Source organism: Nyctibius grandis, chromosome 6, assembly GCF_013368605.1.
Source record: "Nyctibius grandis isolate bNycGra1 chromosome 6, bNycGra1.pri, whole genome shotgun sequence".
Taxonomy (NCBI): domain Eukaryota; kingdom Metazoa; phylum Chordata; class Aves; order Nyctibiiformes; family Nyctibiidae; genus Nyctibius; species Nyctibius grandis.
The window spans coordinates 39,454,723-39,476,684 of NC_090663.1; the positions used below are offsets into that span (position 1 = coordinate 39,454,723).

General features: G+C 37.1%; 1 protein-coding gene across 12 annotated transcripts in view; it reads right to left on the reverse strand.

The window, feature by feature from the left end:
- TENM3 (teneurin transmembrane protein 3) overlaps window positions 1–21,962 on the reverse strand; it is a 472,906-nt gene that overhangs the window by 296,462 nt on the left and 154,482 nt on the right. For all 12 annotated transcript variants that reach the window (XM_068403619.1, XM_068403624.1, XM_068403637.1 and 9 more), the window contains one exon: window positions 11,083–11,361. In XM_068403619.1, coding sequence (XP_068259720.1) covers window positions 11,083–11,361 — 279 coding nt within the window. The remainder of the gene's footprint in view (window positions 1–11,082; window positions 11,362–21,962) is intronic.

Below are 21,962 nucleotides of genomic sequence, written 5' to 3' on the forward strand. Positions count from 1 at the left end.
AGAAGTACTACATTTATAAAAACCCAGCAACTGGAAAAAAAAAATCAATTTCATTCTCCAGCATCCAGTAGGTCAGCGGCAGAGTGTGTAACACCAGAATAACTTTACTTTGGCTACGCTCATGACTGCACATGGATTCGCTATGGAAATCCGTTAAAGTTTCTAGGTCATTTGAAGAAGAAGAAACTGGTCTTCAACCCTGTATGTTTAATCTGTAAGAAAACTATGTGTATAAGCTGTAAAAATAAAACTGTTTAAGAAAAGGTCTTGTAAGGACAACCATATATATATGCATACATAGCCATATACACACAAGTATGTATCCGTTTCACCACAAATGACAAAAAGTAATCATAATGTAGTCAACCAGAGAAACCAGCCTGTTGTTAGTCTTTATTCTGTCATGCCATGATAATCTGGAACAAGGGTTTCGCAGGTCAGTTGCTTCTTTTTCTGCTGTGAATACTGCACCAGAGGCGGAAATGGTCACATTTTGTCTCAGACGTACCTAGCCAGCAGCCGCCGTACCAGGGAGGGATTTGCCAGCAGCAGCACAGATCTGGCACAGCAGCTCCCCAAAACCTTTAAACTACAATAAAACTGTTATCTATTATGGATACTCTTACAGAAGATGAGACACATATGCCTATTAACCATTTGCATATTCTCAATTTAAACCATAATTAATTTACATTGTTCCCCCTCATCTTTCTGAACTTGATGCTGTGGATTCACAATTGTGAAATTAAAAAAAAATCATCAAAGTAAGATATTGATAATCATGTTGCAAATTCCCATGTACTATATAGAAACTTGGACTAACCCACAATGATCGCAGCAGGCGTCAAAGACCCTTCCTCCAATGTGGAGTGAAAAAAAATATTATTTTGAGTTTTAAAAAATTTTCCTTGGTTTCAGCATGCCAAAACAACACTTCTTTGCAACACACAAGCAAAACCAACAGATAACTAAACACAAACCCTATAAAATTTAGGAAGAAAATGGTACACTGAATGAGGGGGGGGTGTGGAATAAAAATCAAAACCACAGCTTGTTAACAAGCATTACTTTTCCTGAGATTTGAGACCTCATTTTCTTCCCGCCTTAAATCAAGAAGAAAAAGCTTAAATTTTGCCAACAGATCAGGCAGCACATTGTAGAGACCGAAAAAAGTTCCGATTAGTTCAATCCACTTATTGTTTTAATAACTGTAAAAGGAATTAGTTTTCAAATTTGACTTGAAACAATTTCAAACTGAATTCTCATCTGAATCAAAGAAATAGAACTTTTTATCCAGAAAACATCAAAATAAGTCTTTACACAGGTTTAATAAGAATTAGTTTTAAAGAACTGTCTATTCCAAAACCCTTTGCAGCTTTTTGTAAAAAAAGCCCCATTTTGACAAATTTTCTCTATCTGTTATTTGTCCAGCATACAAAGGCTGTCACCTATAATTATTATTGATACTCTGACAATGGCAGAGCCTATATTTACTTTAAAGTTGAAAACATTATTAGATTATTTCTCAATATGACATGTTTAATTATACAAGTAAATGCAATTAAAATCTTATTTCAAATCAAAATTAGATGAAGTTTAAGAACCACCTTTAACACAACTGAATATGAATACACCAACTCTTTATAGAGAACTGGTATTATTTAGACTTTACCTCTACCATTAATTTTGTTTTGTCTAATGAATATATAAATGTACTTGTATATATGTGTATGCATATATGTACACCTTCCCCATATCCACATAACTATACAGTAAATGAAGGAAGTGCTGGCTGAGAAACTTGCTTTCAAATGACGACAAACCAAATAATCTCACAGCTCCGACAGATTTTTTCCCCTCTGTTTTATTCCAGTGATAATTACGTCAATAAACCTGATTCAGCAAATACGTTGCTCTCTAATTCATTAATTAAAACAATTTACTGCTACCACTGTGATTTTTCAAGGACGTAAAAACCACATTCCAAATCAAAACAGCAGAGATCATCAGTTTATAGATGTGCAAAACATGCTTTGCTTTCATGGCAACCTCAAAATTAAAACACAACTTAAATGAAAAAGAGGTGTTTTCTTTAAGATTTCCTTGTGCAAGCACATCCAGAGGAACACATTTTGTTTAGAGGGACTGAATTTTATATCAAATTTAAAATGAGGAGGGAAAAAAAAAATCCATGAAAAGTTAACCATTTCCAATTAGAAGAAAAAAACAAGATACAAATATTAATATTATAGTAAATTGCAGAGCAACATTTTTATAGCCTCCATTTTCTCAACAAGCTTCCTGCTCATTAATTTTTGAGTTGAATAACACAATTGACTCACAGAAATAAAAAACAAACAAACAAACAAAAAAACCACAAAAAAAAACACAAACAAAAAAAAACAGAAAGGAAATGAAGAATTTCTTTTGTCCATCCTCTCCCACAAATCAGGAGCAACAGGAACTACATTTTAGAATTGTTTTGGAAAATATGTTAGAAGATGAAATATTCACATGGTCCCCAGCAATCTCTTTCACCGAGTGATCCTTGATCTGAGCTAACTTCTACTTTTTGCTATTTGCATTGTTTGCTTCCAGTCCTACTTGCCACATGTGGCCTTTATAACAGCAGGAACATCTAGATAGAACATGCTAGGCGCAACAGTCTGAATTCTCCCAATCTCTTCTGGTGTCAAGCGTTTAAAACATCTGATCATTCGTGTTAACCTTTTTCTAGACCTCTCGTTGGCTGGCATTTTCCTCAAATGCTGTCTCAAAACCAGTCACAGAGACACAGCATTTGTGTCTTAGCCCTGCTGACTGCAGTAGTAGGACTATTTCAGTGGCCCTGTATACAAAAGACACATTATAAGATTGTGGAAGAAACCCGCACATACCACAGAAAACTCCATTGACAAATAACCACTATGACCTTCAGCTGATGGCTACCCAGGAGGAATACAGAAACGTTTCCTGGACACAGAGGATGGGGGATAGCGAACCCAAAGCTCAACCACAGTTGAGAAGCCCTACCACTGCAGAGGAAAAGTGAGCTGTTAGGCAACATTCACACAAGTTGGGCATACACAAGTCCAGGAGACTAGACAGGAGGCATCTATAGGTGCTGGCAGAGCCGACAATGTCGTTGGAAGACCACTCCGTGATTCCTTGAAAGGTCATAGCAATGAAGGAAGGTTCCTGATGACTTTTTAGAAGGTAAAAGTCATGTTATCTTCAAGAAGAGCAAGCAGTACGCAAGGAAGTAGAGGCAGTCAGCCTCAATCCAGTCTTCCAGGGAAGATTATGGAATAAATACTGCTGGAGTTATCCTGCATGTGCCTGGATGGTGCTCCAGTAAAAGAAATTGATTGAAAACAGCCAGCATGTATTTACCAAAGGCAAATCACACCCAAACAACCTGACTGCTTTTGATGAACAGATAATTGTCTCAGCAGACAAAGGGAGAGCAACAGATGTCTTCCTTGACTTCAGCAAGGCTTTCAACATGGTCTCCCTTAGCATCCTGGTAGCCAAGCTGGAGAGAGATGGACTGGATGGGTGAGCTACAAAGTGCAGTTTGTGGAAAACTGGTTGTATGAAGAGGCTGAAAGAATAGTGTTTTGTAGTGCAAAGACCAACTGTTGGCCAATATTCATGGCATTCCTCAGGGGCTAATATTTGGGCTGATGCTGTTTTGTGTCTGTACTACATTTAACATACTGAGAATGAATAGGATGGAATGTGCCCTCAGGAAGTTTGTGGACGACACCAAGCTGGAGAGGGTGATCAACACACTGCAGGGCAGGATTGCCTTTCAGAGGGATCTCAACAGGCTGTAAGAATTGGCTGAAAAAAACTCATGAATTCTAAAGGCAGAACAACCTCATCTAACAGTACTAGCTGTGAGCCCACTGGAAAGCAGCTTTTTAGTAAATGACCTGCAGAGTCAACGTGGACAACAAGTTCAGCAGTGTGCCCTTTCAACAATAAGGGCTAACCACGTACTGGGCTGCATTTCAGAAGAACGGAGCCAGCATACCCTGGGAAGTGATTAGTCCCTTTTATTCAGCATTTGAAGACCACATCTAGAGTACAATATCCAGTTTGGGGGCTTGCCAGTACTCATACAACATTGACAAACTGGAATGAATTCAGTTGAGACTGACCACGATGACTGGAGTGCTGAAGCATACAATTCAAGCAGAAGCTGAGCGAGCCTGGAAAAGACAAAAGGTGGAAATCTAACTTTGGTCTTCCACTACCCAAGGCAGTGGTCACAACTGCAGCACGGGAAACTCTGATTCAATATAAAGGGGACAAAAAAAATACAATGAAGTTGGTTAAGCACCAGAACAGTTGCCCAGAGATGATGTGGAATCTCCTTCTTGTAAGTTTTCAAAACTCAACTGAACAAGGCCTTGAGCAACCTCATCTAAATTAATGTTAGTCCAGAGCTAAGCAGATGTTTGAACCACATGACCTCAAAAGGTCCCTTGTAAGCTGAATTATCCTATGATTTTCTAAATGACTGTGATTCAGGCACTTGTCTTTCTCACATTTGGGAAATTTGTTTATTTTCACTTAAATGTAGGTCTTTGCACTTGTATTTACTGAACTACATTTTTTCATGTGGCATTATTTCTCCACATTTCATCCTGTCCTACAAAGCATATATGATTCTTTCCAGGTTACAGTGTTCTATTTGCATTATTGAAGTCATTGAGAAAAATCTTTACACACTACATGGAGTATTATTTGACTCAACTTGCCAGTTCATGAAATACTGATTGATAATCATCCTTTATGTATTTTTCCACTAAGTTGTACGTTTATCTTGCAATAATGAACTTAGACGCTGTGTCTCTATTTATGAGTATGTCAGGAGTGAGGTAGTGTCAGAAGCCTTACTAATATCAAAATACCTATTACTGTTAGCATCTGCTCCTTTTTCCTTATCAAGAAGTGGCTTACAGTATCACAGAAAGAAAACAGTACAGCTTGACAAGACTCATTTAGTACAAACACGTGCTTATTGTTATAAAGCATAAACTTTTTACATTTTTTTTCTAGGATGTTTCCTAACTGATTAGCCAGGTTCCTCCTCCTTCTCTTTGCCCCTTCTGAAGTTGTCCTGTTTGTTTGTTTGTTTTTGCCTTCCAGAACCATATCCATCCTCAATGATTTCTCAGACATGAGTCATAAAAAGCCCAGAGGCTGTAGATACTCTATACACACAGGACAAATTTTATTTACCTAAGTAACCACTAATCCTTTATTTAATAGTAGAAATGTTAGCTCTGTGATCAGTTACTTAGGTAGCAAATGCTGAAACAAAAACAACCAGAGGAAAACATATCAGCAATAAATTACTGTTAAGTAATAAATCAACTCCCTCTTTTCCCTTTTCTTAGCATTCCTGTCTCTATACAACACTTTTTTGCTGATTATGTCTCAATTTTATTTGTATGCCCGGACCTCCCCAATTGCATCTTTGTAAGCTTCTCCTCAGAAATTTGACCTTTCTTCCATTTTCTGCATGGTTCTTTCTTGAAATTCAGATCTCTGGAGAAATCCTGAGCTATGACAGTTGGTCTTTAAACACCTCTTTCACCACTCCTTAACATTAGAAGTATTTATAAGCTTAACAGCCAGGAGCACAGTCTCTGAAATTTTCCTCTTAGATCTGTTTTTCCTTGCAGACCCCAACTGTAATTTTATTGCTGTCAGCTGTTGAGCTTACAGTTCCTGTGCATCAGAAGAACTGGTTAAGTGTTTCCAAAGAGCCTCATCCCCTGGCCTGATGTTCTGTACTAGACTCCCATCATGAAAGCATCATTAAGGAGACCCTTTGGAATCTCATGCCTTTCCTCAACAGCAAGTTCAGTGACGCTCAAACCTCTGAAATCCAGGAGATCCCCAGAAGTTACTGGAAAAAGGTCAGCCCAGCTGTTCTCTCTTTGGCTATCACTAGCCAAAGGAATCATCAACATGATTTTCAATTGCGTTAACAGTGAATGCTAGGAAGATTTATTGAAATATATTCACAGAACTACAATCATAGTATAACAGAATCTGAAAATTGGCATAACTACAGAAAACCTGTGACAATACTGCAGAAAACCATGGACGACTAGTTTTGTGTATGGATTTCTGTTCCATGTGTCTGTAACCAAAGAAAAATTTGTATGCCTGTTTAGATATTAAATATTATTTCAGAGCTGACTGCTGTCCACAGTAAAACAGACTGATTTCCTGGTCATGAAATTTCTTAGGAGCAAAGCATGATTTAAGAGATATTGGCATGCTTAATGAGGGGTAGAGAATTGCTAGATGAAATACCATGGGAAAGAGTGAAGAAGCTGTAAATGGTGGTATGGCAGTAAGATGAATATTAATTCATCAGCTATGTGGCTGGTTTTGATCAGTAGGCTCAGCATTTGGCTAGCAGGTACCAAGCAGCTCCTATTCAGTAGACTTCATCTAAATCAAGTTTTGCCTTAGCATAAAGAAGGATGTTAAACGGGTGAAAACATGTGACACTACTTCCTGAATGATGTGCATTATTTAAGAATGCAGAGTTCAAGTATATGTTACAGATGTACTGGGTTAGAGAGAACAGATTTAAAATGTCTTGACAAGTATCTTACCAATATATTTCTTGGTTTTCAGAGATCTGAATGCCAGTAAATTCACCATTCTGGAAGGACAAGAGAGTATTAGGTTCAGAAGAATGCTATTGTCAGAAACTGGCTAAGTTGGAGAGGAAGCAAGCAGGTACCCACACAGCTGATAAACTGTTATTTTCTCTTTACAGAAATCCTCAGCAATGAAAATTCTACCCGCAATATCTACTTTTCTGTATCTGTGAAAAATGGATCCAAGTTTCAAATCATTTACCTAACCAATTCAGAACAACTGCCCCTGGCCATGATCTCATACTCCTCTCTTCCTTTCTTCTTTCTATTTTGCTACATCCTGATCTCCTCTAGTCTTCTAACAAACCCCCATCAGGTCAAAACTTTCACTAAATAACAAAATAAACCCCCACATTCTAGTGCCATCAGAACTATTTTCTGTATGCCTAGCTAGTCTTTGTGGCTGTGGGCAGAGTCAACTATGTGGCATGCATCTATCCAGAGTGCCCAACTCTTTTTTCAGAAGCACTGTCAATACTGCTTCCAAAGGGACAGAAGGTGACTTGGACTTGTTTAAGTCTTAAATGAGTAACTTTCCAGTCACAATCACTGCCACAGCCTGAGTTTCAGGACAGCACAAACAGTGCATACAAAACTGGTCATATAACTTTACAATAAATAAGTAAATAACTCCATAAGGAGCCAAGATTTTAGGAATAACTTGCTCAATTAACTATCATATTTTGCTTATTAGCTTTCTGATGTCTTATGCAGCCAGGGATTGCAGTTTAATGGATTTAAAAAATAATTTAAATAAATAAATGGATTCTAAGATACTTCAAAAATATATTGACTCTTTAAGACAAAAGGCTATTCGAAGTCTAACTGTAACTTCTAGCTCATATTCTGCTGGAATATTTATCAAGTTTAAAAGACAAGCTTTAGTAATCTCAGAACACCTTAACAACATAAAGTTACTGGCAAGCATTTAAAAGATGGGCTGATTGTATTTCAAAGCCACAGCTCCTAGAACAATTACTAACATAAATTTCTTGATGCAGCATTTACGAAATAACTTGCAATAAGAATGGAGAAGAAAGTCTGAAGAACTACATGCACGCTCAGCGTGCTCCAATTAATACATCATACTGTACGTGACACTGGTAGGTTGCACAGATTAACAGATGCAGGTCCTCCTTCAGGGAGGCTGACATGACAAATCTCTCAGAATATGATGCCAAGAGTCACGTATGGAACTTAAATGAGCTCAAAGAAAATAATTTCTCTTCAGAATGATTTACTGAGCAGTAACCTAAAACTTTGATGTGAGAATACATGTATAAACCTTATGTTTGGAAAACAGCTTTGATGTTTCCTGAAGAAGAAACCAACATAAATCTGCTGGCATTTATGGTATGTTATTACTATATTTAAAATTTTGCAACTTAATCATGTGCAATATTATGTTTGAAGAAACTTCTAATCCTGACAATATTATTCACGAATTTAGGTCGCTTTTGTAGTATCTTTGTAGGATAATGTTGAGACCTTGACAAATAAAAGTTAATACCTTCGAACTATTTCCACTTATTCATTGTAATTATGCAACAGAACCTCAAGTTTTGCCTTCCTGAGGGATATGCAATCCACAACTATTTCTGAAGAGCAAATACACACAACGGTTACAAGGAAAGAAAAGAAATTGTGTTTTGATGCTGTTTCTCTTCTTGCCTAATGGGTGAAAAAGAAACCCCCAAGTACATTCAATAAATGGTTAATCCTGAGTTCATAAATCTGTAGGATAAGTCACAGTTCTCATCATTGTGAATAGTCCCATCAGCTCTGATAAGGTCTGCTTATGTTAATGGACTATTTAAACAGTGAATAGTTTTACTGGGTGAACAGCGGGATCACTCAAGAACTGGGGCCTTTAGGCGAGGAAAGTACAATCTGGTGTTGTGTTTTGCTCATCATAACCTGTTGCTCCTTAGCTACCTTAGAGGTAAACATGCTGCATAGGAACGCATTTACCTGTAAAAACAGTTCCATCAAAATTCAGTCAGGAAGCTTTCACACACAGTAGAGGGGGATGCAGTACAGAGGATTTGTCGTAACTCTAACTTTGGTTTCAAAGCCTTATCAGATTTGTCAGGTTTTAACAGTATACTGGCACAGCTATTAACTTCAGGCCATAAATTAACAAAACTCACACCTGCAGTTTGGTCCTTTGATTAGAGCTCCTCTGCCTGCCAGGACGATATGGCTTCTATTCCACTGAGACCATTTAACTCACCGAGTTCCAACTACGTGTATAAAACCGTTTCTCAGCCAAACCTTTCATGTTCAGTGGAAACAAAAATCCAGACAAAAATACCAAAGAACATTAAGCTTTTCACCACTTCTGTAACATCTCCACTGAAATGGCGACCCATGACATGGTCCGAATTATATATGTTTCATAGCCCTAGGGGACTCTCAAAGCCATCAAAATTTCATTAGCCTCACAGCAGTCCTAGTACCTTCTTAAGTTGGACTGCTGGCCTCCCTATCAATAAATAAATCAACTGTAACCCTTTTTAGTGACTAAACTATTCTTTGAAGTTGTATCATACATCAGATGTTCCTTGTATAATTTTAACCAGTACAGAATAATGTCTTTTCTAACATATTCACAGTCTTCTCACACATGAAAAAATAAAATAAAACTTTAACTTTACACTCATGGAGGAAATTTTGGTATACCATAATCAGGTATTTTGCTTTTTTAAAAATTTGTAAATATAAAGTTTATAAAAAAGCATATCAAACCTGTTGTACTTCTGAAGCAGTCACCTCTTTGCTAATGTAAACATACGACTGTCTAAGGAAATTCTGTGTGCGCGTGTGTGTATATATAAATATGTATTTTCAATATTATTAACCTAGGATTTTACAAAAGACTCAAGAGAATCTGTTTCAGCATAGATCTTTCAAAATCACAGGACTGCTCAGCAATTTATTCTAGATTGCTTTGCAGATGAAATATCAAGAGTCATCCAACAGGAACTCCACTGCCAAAAGGAGGTAGGCAAGTACTCCTGTCCTCCTCATTGAAAACTTGCCTCCAACTCAAAATAAGTTTTCCAAGCACGGGACAAGACACCTACAAACTCTTGAGAGCTGTCTCCTCAGGTACTGCGCAGCATGAAGTCCAACACAACAAGGAGGATCCCATCCGAGACAGCTGTTTTGCACAGGCATCTTCAGTTAGAACCAGCCACCAGAGGAAAGCCAACAAGTATGAATAATACCAAAATATAGCTTTGGTTTTTTTTCTTCTCAAACTTATGATAAAATAATAAATAGGTAGGACTAAACATTATTGCTTGTAGTTAAAAAAAATGCACTTTTATTTTAAAAAAAGATTACCATACATACACACCTACATTCCTATTTACCACAATGTGTTACAGCTATTGCCCGAATATAGAAATGAAATTGCTCTGACTTTTGTACAGCTAAGCAGACAGGTTTAATAAATTAATAAAATGAAGTGTAGCCATGCAGGCAATAGCCATCACTCTAGTTTTCATTTTTACTAATTTTTCTTTATTCCTCTTTTGAGTTTGTCATATAAAAAGCCATGAAGATAACAGAACAATCATTTTAATTCTAGTAAAGCTGAAAGTCTTCTGCAAATAAAAAGAAGTTAAAGAGAAAATGTTTTCTAAGATTTGTGCATTTCGCATTTAACACCACATTAAGTTCTGTTCATAACCTCAAGTGGAGGTAAAAAAAAAATTGAAAAGCTTTAAAAATGAATCAGTCAACTGATTAACCTCTTTTCATTTAAATACTCAGCCTTAATATACAATGGTCATAGCCCACATCCTACTAAGCTGCTGTTCAGATTTTTTTTGCAGATTTTAATTGCACAGTAATCCGGTCCCCCAGACACAAAGGCCACATGTCCCTCTTCACCACAATTCCAATCGCTCTCACCAACTAGGAAGCTTAAAGCACAATCGAATTTGTTTTCCAATCACATGAGCTCTGTTAATAAGCTATTCTTTGCGTTTGTTCATCCATTCTAAGATACTGCAACTTCTCCAAGATGTCTTGAAGAACAGTTTACAATGAAACCTTTGATTGCAAGCTGGCCTTGGGGATCAACTTTATCACCACTTAGCTGTTCTCCAAAGGGTAACAGGTGACATGGCCTGAGATAAAACAGAGCTAAGCTTTTTTGAGATTAAACGCTTTCAAAATTACAGCTAAAACATCACACCCAAAGTTTGCATTAGTTTGGACTGATACTGAATATTGACTTTTCTGGGAGGAGGAGAAAAAAAAAATAAATAGATAAATAATTCAAGGTCATTCCTTTAATGATTTAAAATTATTGAGTGTCAACCAAAACAGCAAATAAAACAGTGATTTATATATGTGCATATGCGTAAAAACTTACCATTTTCACTGTCGGACTTGTTTTCATGTTCGGTATCAGTCAGAGTGAGGGCTGAGTTGGAACGGCTCGACAGACAGGAACTGCGCCCTGATTTGACCCCCCTGCCCCAAAGTCTCATGGCATGCTCTGGAGACATCACTCCTTCATTTTCAGTATCAGCATCTGACCCTGCACTGATAGAGTAACCTCTGTGGGGGAGCCCCATTTCCGCACAAAATGCCAGTCCTCGACGAGTTGCTGGTTCACAAACTCCTAACTGCCTTAGGGTAAAATTCTGTCCTGATTAGGGGAAAAAAAGATAACAAAAGGTGAGAATTTTTTTTATTTGTTATTTTTTTTTAAAAGAACTTAAAAGTAAAAACTCTTCATGTGTATAATTGTCTCAGGTATCACACAAGGTGTTTTGTCAAAATTCAGTGTGTATTACAATCAAGTGGATTCTTTTGTCTCCAGCTCTCTGCAGTGCCCCTTTTCATTCATACTACACCTTAGCACTGTTCTGTAAACTGCTTAAACACATCAAAAGTGCTCCTGAGTAGGAAAGAAACATAACAGAACCTGCAAAGAAAAGCCAATTCAGCACATGAAAGAATTAAAAAGAAATGTCAAACTTTTTTAATTTTTTTTTTTTTTTTTTTTCCAAAGCATGAAAGCAGTAACAAGGTATTTGTCCGGATTTTCTTTTTTTTTTTTTTTTTTTTTTTTTTGTCCTGGGTAGAGGCCAAAGCAACAGGCTATTTTCCATGTACACATGTCACCTAATGTGGCAATGGAAAAACTAAATGGGAACCAAACTCACTTGGTCTTTACTGGATCTCTCTACTCTAATACACAAACATAAACACACAGCCACCTGTTACCTGCAGGACTACAGTAAAATTGTTATTTTTCATGCCTCCATATTTTGAGAAATATTTTTAAGCTTTTACTGCTGAAGCAGAGTCTATGCATTTTAAACAGACTTTTAGCCACTGTTTTGGGGCAGAGCAAGAGACATAAGTGAATCCCAAATGACTGTATTAATAAATTAGGTGCAATAAACTCGTGACACTTCAATAACCTAAAGTATCTAAATTATGCGACACTCAAAAATGACTGCCTTTTTAATGGCAGTGTCTTCATCCTACTTTTATGTCCATAGATTTAAGACATTTTATGATATATAGACACTTGTCAAGCTCATTTGCATGCCTATACCCATAATGCTTTTCCACACTAGCCCACAGTTATTTCATAGCTCTGGGAACAAATTCACACACACATTCCATTTTTGAGTCTGACAGGCATCCTAATTTCTCCAAAATTAGTCTTTTAACATAAAAATACGTTACTAAGATAATTAAAGCTTATAATACAACAAGAACGGAATCCTATCAATCAGAAAGTAATAGAATCGCAGAACTGTGAATACAGAAGTGTAAATAATTCCTGAAATATTAAGAGTTAATACCCTGGCCATTGACTTCTTTTAAGTAAGCCAGTTAACTATATTATTGTTGTGGTCATATGAAGTCGTCGCTATAAGTTTCTTTGCAGTCAGAACCATAAATGAATTCTGACAACGACTTTCAGAAATAATGAAAAACAGTTACTACAATTAGGTACAAACCAAACTGTATTTATTATGCCACTGTGAATAAATATTTGAATGAAAATACAGCTGGGGAGGTAAATATAAAAGAAGTAAGCATATCTATGGCTATGTCTGAACAGTGTGACGGGTATAAGAACAAGGGATTACTACCATGCACACTGATAGTATCTTGTCATTCTTTTAAAGCTGTCATGCCATGTGAATTTTCAGGTTTTGTGAGAGTTGAGACTAATCAGAGAAGCAAACAGGCCAAACAAACAGCCCAGCGGTAATAGGGTCAGAGCTGAAAGTAGTAAAGTGTCTAAAATGCTTATTTGCATTTTGGTAAATATATGCTAAAGGTGACAGTCTAGAACAGTGGTTTTATGTGTTTGGTACATTATTATGTGAATCTACATTTTCAAACACTTGCCTAAAGTCAGAACCAAATATAGGAGAAGCCTATGTGCACAGGTGTACCTACACACACATGAAGCAGCTAAGGTGCACACACAGTTGCACATGCAGTATCTCATTGGTTCTAAGAACAGGGTTTCGGGAAGCAAAATGGAAGGAAAGAGGTATTTTTGACCGAAGACAAGGTTACTTGAGTCAGTAACAAAACTGCTGTTCACTTCAGTGCTAGAAGGTGTTAGGCCTATGGTCCCCGTAACCTCACGGTGCTGAGGTCTGGAGGTGAGTAAGGATGTGGATGGACACAGATGCTGCCTCTTGAGCCACAATGAGACCAGCTGCAGCAGGTGAGCATCGCAACCTGAAGCTCCTCGGCCAGCCTGCACCCCACAGCCCCGTGCTCCCCCCACTGCCAAAAGGACCTCTTCACACTCGGAGAATTACTCAGGAAGATATCTGTGCAGACACATCCATTTGAAGAGACTATTCCCCCCCACACACTTTTTTTTCCTCTTAAGCAAAATATTATTTTTAAGAGAAACTGCTTCAGGCATTATATAACATCATCCTCCATGATCACTTTCTAGGAGACTTGGTCTGAGGCACAACATACCATCTACCATCTATTCATGGATTTTTACTTTAAGTTTACAACAGCCTACCTCCATGTAAAATATTTTCTTCTTTTTTCCCCTCTTATGAATAGTAAGAAAACCAAAAAGGCATGTCACAGGGCCAAAACAGAAAAGGGAGGCAGGTTTGTGTACTGCTTTCTCATCACATTCAATATATTAGAGCTTTTCACTGCACTGAGAAGTTTTACAGCATGGCCCAGAAATGTTGTAAAAGCTTTAGAAACATCAGGCTAAATCATCTTCTGAATTAAAGCTTTCCTAAGAGCTTTACTAAGAGGATTGTACTCCATGTAAGTTTGCCTACACAAATGAAAAAAATCCCACAAAACCCAAATCAAAAAGTTGACATGGAAAAATATGCATTTGTGTAGGAATTTATATCCCAAAGGAAATCATACATACATGATACAAAAATTTTACATCATCTTAAGATTCCTAAACAATGAAAACAGGAATTCTTCCAGGATCCAGTGGAAGCTGAACACAGCTGGGATGCAGACCCCGTGGGCAGCAGAATAGTTGGGGGTTTTACCTGATAATGAAGAGTACTACAAAATAAAAATAAAAATTGAAAAGGAGGTTGTAAGAACTCAGTGGGGAAAAAAAAAAAAAAAGTATGAAGAGAGGATGTTCTCCTTCTTGTGTTCTTAGAATTTCTAATTAACCTTTCCAGAATGACTTCAATGTGAGGGATTTAATCATCAGTTTCTTACACTATACACGCATTTGCAATTTCTCCCACTGACAATAAGTGCCTCAACAGTTCATAAAGACTTAAAAACAACTTAGCGATTGTAATGAACTAATTCCTGAGAAGGAAATGAATATACAGAATAAACAGACAGGCATAATGCTTTGTGCATTTTTTTTCCTTTCCTTTAAAATAGTATGAAGTGTAAAATAGAAAAAAATTAGACACAACATTACAAGGAGAGTTGTTCTGGAGACATCTTTGGGGGTTTTGGACTATTTGGGATGATGTATCATGAAGTTAGGTTTTAAAAATAGACAATAATGCTGTTTACTACCACTCTACCATTAGATACTGCATTTCTCTTAGCTAGGAATATCAGTCTATGGGTAGTGTAAGGAATGCTGACACTCTTCATTTGTCCAGACAAGAACAAAATAAATGTAAGTAACTCTAAAATAACTTTCAGGAGCTTGTGCAGCAAGCACTGTTAAAAACACAGCATTTGCCAACAGTAACCATACACATATACCTGTTATGTTACAACCGCTTTCTGTGTAAGCAATGATCCATGTACGACTGGTGTACCTCCTTAACTACATTAGTTAAATATATGCAAAAAAGTATACCAAGATAATTCTAATATATGTTAATATATACATAATTTTTACTTTTTTAAAAAGGGAGTGCGTCTGTGTATGTGTGTGTATATATGTTTCTCTGCCAGAATCACACAGGTTACATTGTCTAGAAATGTAAATTTTTTTTTTTTAGTTTAATCAAGTACTGCATATAAGCAAGTCTGAAGTATGCAGAAGTTATGTATCATTTTAGAAAGTCAGAATTTAACAGCTGGAATTAAGTGGAAACTGCTGCACTTGTGCCACATGTGTTTCCCTGGCCTAAATTGGGAAAGTTATTCAAAGACATCCCACAATAACTTCAGCCTCAATTTGGAAATGTTATCTGTGGAAATGGGTTTTTGAAGAGGACTACTAAACAAAAGAAAAGACCCCATGGTTATTCAGTTGTCAATCCTTGCTCTTAGCTGGATCTATACTAAATATATACACAGAGATATTCTCTTCAAAAACATGAAAAGGGGAAAGAAACAAACAGCAGGAACGCACAAAAAATATCCAATAGATAATTGTCAGCATCTCCAGACATCAGCACTGTCCTTAGTAAGTCATTAACCACTGAGAAGTTGACAAGTCAGGTTTTAGCACTAACAGACTATTTTGAAAAAGAGGGAAAGAAAAAAAAAAATCTGAAAAGCCTCCAAAGCATCAGCCTTGTTAGCATAAAAATACACCCACACCCCTACCTTTTAGACCAGAGGCATTATAGTTTGAGTCCCCTTTGCTGACTTTAGTTTCGTCGTAACAGGATAGATGTAGCGCCAAAAACGCAGAGGTCCCAAACACATCCAAGCCCATACTCAAAATTCTGTTTAGTTTGGCTCTTGCTTATGTTTCTGATGAAGTTTCACGCCACATCTCCTGCCTCTGCATCCTTCACTACTTGTCATTCCCCTTTTAATCTATTCTTCCTTTGTATCTTGCCTTCTTCTGTAACACCTTCGTGCCATTCAAAAATCAAGCACATTTTCCCTATAATCACTCAGTGATAACACATGACAAAAATATTTATACTAAACTTAGAAAAACTGTGAAACAACTAAAGCTATACAGATGCAAAACTATGATCATGGTCCTTAGGAGAACCAATCTCCCTTACATGTCCTCGATTCTCTACTTAATCCTGATTTTTTTTTTAAATTAAAACAAGTCTCATTTATTTAGAAAGCAAAAGAGGAAAAAATATTTTTCTCAGGTTTTTATTTTCTGTCTGCAGACTACTGCATGCAAACGTGTCCTCATAATACAATGCTTGTCATATAAGCTTATTGTATAAGCAGCACTGATATAAAGTGTTACTACAAGGACCTTGCTGTTTTCTGCTATTTTGATGTGGGAAAAGTACTTATTTCCGTTTGTGTCCATGTTTAGACACCATATAGTGGGCCTGTTTTTCCTGTTTGAAACTCCTTACCTGGAGCTTGTTCTTAATACCTCTGGAATCCTTTCTATCAAGCAGAAGCCACCACACACCTACACCACATCTTTGAAATGCTTCATCATTTCTGTACAACCAAGAGCTCAAGACTACTGACCTGATTCAACAGTACCTTGCCTTCCTAACTCATACACATGACAACTACGAAGGAATAGCTCTGTTAACTGCAAATTGGCTGGCCTGTTCTCTTTACTAATTCCTGAAAAATACAGAGTTCAATTATGTGCTAGTCAACGATGGAAAAATGAGCTTCTTTGTATTTTGTATTCTTTGCTTATCAACAAGCAGCAAAACTGTCCCTTCCATTCTCACGGCACTAGCTAGTCACTACAGGACCACTGAGAACATGGGGTAGATGACATCTTCCTAGATAATCAAAGCGGAGCTGGACTGGTGTAGTAAGAATTCCACACAATCCTATGGGATCTTAAACATAATTTACTTTCAAGTGTCAATTCTAGCTGGTATCTTAAGAAAAAATATGTAACTTCTTTGTAAATAAAATATTATTTTTTCCCGTTTACTGGGGCAAATACAGTGCAGCACACTTAAAAAGGTGGTCCTTTGTAAGGAAAGGTCTTGAGAGGAAGGACACAATTGGAAATAAATGTGTGGTAGGATAACAAATTTGCTGGAAATGAAAGGGAAAAGATTTTTTACAAGAAAATAGTAAAACAGAGGCCTTGGATGCTCTATAAAACTCTGGTAAGAAGTGTACAAATGCTGTCTCCAGAAGTCAGAATGTTAGGTGGGTAAAATACAATTACACAAAAGAAAGAACAAGCAATAGAAGTGATACTATCCATTCTGTCACACAAACATATATTTACTAAAATATATTTACTAAAAAGGAGTTTTCAAAGCTGTACTTGCAGACTTTTCTTTGCTAGGATGCAAGAAATTGCAGTGAAGACTGACAAGTAATGAGCTTTGCCTATGCTAACATTTTTTCTTTGATTTGGCATTGCATTTTGTTATTACTTGAGCCTAATTTTTCCCTTTTGTTTTTGTGAAAATTATCTGTGAAATTTAAACCATCCTAATCCACTGTATCACATTTTCCTCCTGTTTTTAATTCCTGTGTTTTTCTCTTCACTCATCACAACCTTCTTCCTTGTCACCTCTTAATCCCTCTTTCTTGACCTTTCCGCTCTATTCACTTTTCCATCTTAACCTCCTTTTCTTGTCATTATCTGATTTAGAGTGGAGCTGTAAGATTCATATGAATGACAGTTGCTTCTCCAACATATCCAGTAAACTACATCATAAGAAACAGCATTAAATTATATTAAATCTTAGCAACTGTGCATATAATTTTCAAGTGCTCGTCGTTCTAAGCAAACATTAACCACACAGTTCTTCCACTCCTTATGGGCTTTCAAAAGCATATGGGGAACTAAGCCATGGTCTCAGTGACTTCTGAAAGAGTTAGTGCCAGATCCTGTGAGTTCTCTGAGCTCCACTTACTGCGCCACTCTTGGTAGAAAAGCTTTATGTAAGACTTGAAACCTGACTCAATTCTACAAAAAAAAAAAAAAGAAACAACACACTTATTGTTTTGTGAGTAATAAATTATTTCAAACCTGATATTTAAATGAGCCATGTATTTTTACTAGCATTAAACTACAGAATCACAAGGAGACACTGATTGAAATGCTAGCCTCGGAAAGTTTTTAAGAAACAGAGCAGAATCAATGTGAATGAAACATAATATCTTCCTGCCACTGGTTTTCCAAATTACAGTTCAAACATGCAGACTCTTATGTGCATTATGGGACACTTGTAATTTTATTCCCTGTTAGGCTTGAGGATGGCAGGGTATCCTCAGTACTAATCCGGAGACTAGAACATAAGAAGCACTTCTTAATCCAGTATAAGGATAAAGGAGTGTTCATCAAGCCCCCATCAAGTTACCACAGAGTAAGATTAAAGTCAGCTGAAGATAATTTCACAATTGCACAATTCAAAGCTTCAAGCTACAGCATTAGCAATCATGTGCAGTAAATGAATTAATAATTTAAACATTACAGTACCAAATTTGGGGATTTTATGTAAAATTCTGGTTTTATGACTATAATTACGTAATATACAAACTAAATTAAGAGAAACTAACAAAGCTGTCTGGATCATGGGCTGCAAGGGAAGAAAAAAAAAATAAAGAGATTCTGGGGATTTAAAAAAGAAATACAACTCCATGAGTAGCAAGGAAAACACAAAGTCTTGATCATGAGCAGAATGGCAGTATAGACATTTTAGGCCTCTCTCTTAATCTTTGGATCCTGGGACCAAATAATCAGCATCTCAGCATCCATTTATTACAAAATACGAATGAAGCCTAAATTTGATAGATGTGAAGAAAATATGACCCAAGGGTAAGCAATGTAGAGATGATGGATATCCAGTCTGCAAAGAGCCTACAACCACAGATCTGACAAATATGAACTGCCACATGAAGGTGAGTACGATGCTAATGACATGACATACAGCTTGAAATGGGCAAAAAGGTGAGAAGGAAAGAGGCATCATGAAGAGAAGCATCCAAAATAGAGCTCAGGCTCACTGCTATTCCTCCATATGTGGAAGAATGAAAACTTTACTGTTATTTCTGCCTTTCCACAAGGGAAAGGCATGTCTTGGCACCACAAGTGAGCATACAGTCCCACAGAGGGTTATGTCTCTCTGCATGGTAGAAAACTTGATTAGTTCAACAGGCTCTGAACTGGTATAAAGAAAAAACCCAACACACCTATTCAGAGCAGTCCATACATTTCTATTTGTAGGATTTCATAAACAAGTATCCCACATGCATGGGAATCAGCTCTGCAATGCAGGGACAGAATGAGGCGTTCAGACCATCACTGTAGGTAAGTGGAAGAAACAACGGAGAATATAGACCCAAGGATTTCTGCAGAAATCAAAACCTCTTTTACTCCCTCCCTCACTCACACTTCCCATCACACCCCCCCGAAAAGGATTTCCATTCTGTAAACCCCCATAATTAATGTAGTGTAGCATTGTCTTAATTTAGATTTTCTAGCAAAATGTCCATTATGCTTAAGACAAGAACAGATTTATGACTCAGACATACTTATGGCACCACAAAGCAAAAAAGGAGAAACACAAAACTTGAGACAAATATGTTCCCTTGGCTCTGCCATCTCCTCTTTCGGCTTTAATAAGCTTAGTAACGCTGAGTACTGGCTCCCAAGCCAGTAAGTCATGACATCTTACAAACTAATTTCAGAAAGTATCAAGGAGCTTTCTGAGGAATGATTCCTATTTTACATCTCTGCTTCGCTTTCCACATTTATTTGCCCGTGATGGAATAAGCGATCACTCACAGCTTGGCCTACAACTGACTATCAGCCCTAAGCACTAAATCAATGGACAGGACAGACAAGACTCTTCAGCCTCTTTCATTCCTCCCCTCACCCCATCTCTAACCGCACGCTTTGCTAGCTTTATACTCTCCACAGATGTTAAGACACTGAAGTCATCTTTCATAGCTATGCATGTGATCCATTTATCTCCCCAGTCCTCACTTTAGTTTTTCTTATGAACAGGAGCAGCACATACATCTCAGTATATGAGCTACAGAAAGATATAAGAGCAGTTACAGACCCTCTACAGTATCTTCCTTTCCATGAGGCCAAAAGTCCTTGTGAAGGCCCCTTGCTCACCCTATAAATCCTTAATCATTATGATCAAGAACTTAATTCTCTTATTTTGCAACTGGACTAGTCAAAGACAAGGTTTTTACTCAGTGGACCAAGGGTGTGTAGAAATGCCTGATCAAGCAGTCTACTGCCGATAACCAAGGTTGATTTTCCCCTGGAGAATCACAATTGCCCTTTGTCTCCAGATCCATAGCTCATCTACAGACCATGACCCACAAGGGGCCAATTTCAACTACGTGAATACCTTATAGCAAGTGTGCGTATCACTGAGCGTGAGCTAAATATACTTCTAATCAAATAAAAGTGAAATGTTTTTCTTAGTACCACTCTGTAGCTAATAGAATAACTTTAAAAGTCAACAGATCCTTATCACCTGGAACCTGAAAACTAATTAACTTCTTATTGTTGCTTTAAGAAGTAACTAGTACAGCAATGAAAGATGATAATATTACTTAGCACTTACAGCGCTTTTCATCTTCAAAGAATTTTGCAAACATAAACTAATTAATCTTCCCAACATGCCTGTGAGGTGGGTAAGTGTTATTATTCCTGTATTACATAGGGGAAAAAACACCTCTGGCAGAAGGTTATGTGCTTAGCTCAAGGCCACAAAATTATCCAGAACATACTGGCAGTGTATGCTGCTTATAGAAGTTACCCACTCAAATCCGGCACATACTGCAGGTGGCTGTGTTTTTGCATAACAAAAAAGTATCTGTCACAATGACAATCAGAACACATCTCGCACTGCAGCCAGGAACATAAAACACAGATTCTAGTATCTGCCTCAGATTCTGAGAGACAGCACTTGCCATGTCACTGCATGGTGATTAATTTGCTCATCGGGAGATCACAAAGTCACTTATATATCATTTCATGCCTGCTTGTAAATTATCTGCAAAGCAGGTTGATTCAGTTCTGTTGAGAATCACTTGCCTACTCAATAGTCAAAATCAGTTCATCAATAAGGCATAGGTAGTGGAAGGTCAAAAATGGTCTTACATACCTATTCTTTCCCTGCTTCAGACAGGTAAGTTTAAAGTACTTGAGCGTTAGGTTTAAAAACATGACCTTTTAAATCCTTTAATCCTACAGTTGACATTTATGGTGACTAAAAAGATTAATCATTTTGCTATCCAAATAACTCATTTTGAACAGCTAGTATTTAAAAGCAATAGACTTTGGAGTCATATTACATTAGGACAGAAGTTGCAATTAATGTTTCAGATTTCTGAGGTCTTAAAAATGTATCCCTGACAGTGCTTAATATCTTAAATAATAAAATAAAATTGTTGAAGCATATATATCATGGTTTCAGGTCCCTCTTTTGCTGAATGGTGAGATTTTTCTAGAACCTAAATCTAGTTGTCACGGGAGTGGCAGCTGAACAATAGCTACAATACATCCAAACAGTAACATTCTGTACACAGCTTCACTGTTCAGCAGCCTGGTATCAGTGATCCAGCATATTGTGAAGGAAATAAATTATTTCTCTTTGCTTGCTTGGTAAGTTCAGCCCCTCTTTTTGCAGCTCCAAGGAGTTATTAGTGCATTTAATGTAATTTAGGCACTTAAGTATTCCAGAAGTGTAAAGGTACAAAATCATGCATACAAGTACTTTCTCCTCCAAAACTGAAAGGGGTAGCATGAAAATAAACTGATGTCGAGGCTTGGCTGACAATGAATTGTTCTGCTTGATAAACACTGTGAACTCATTCTCACTGCCAGCTAGAAAGACTAAATAACTTTATCTGCAGGATAAACCATAGTTGAGTCAAGCTTTCAAAAGGGAAAAATTTAACAAAACCTGC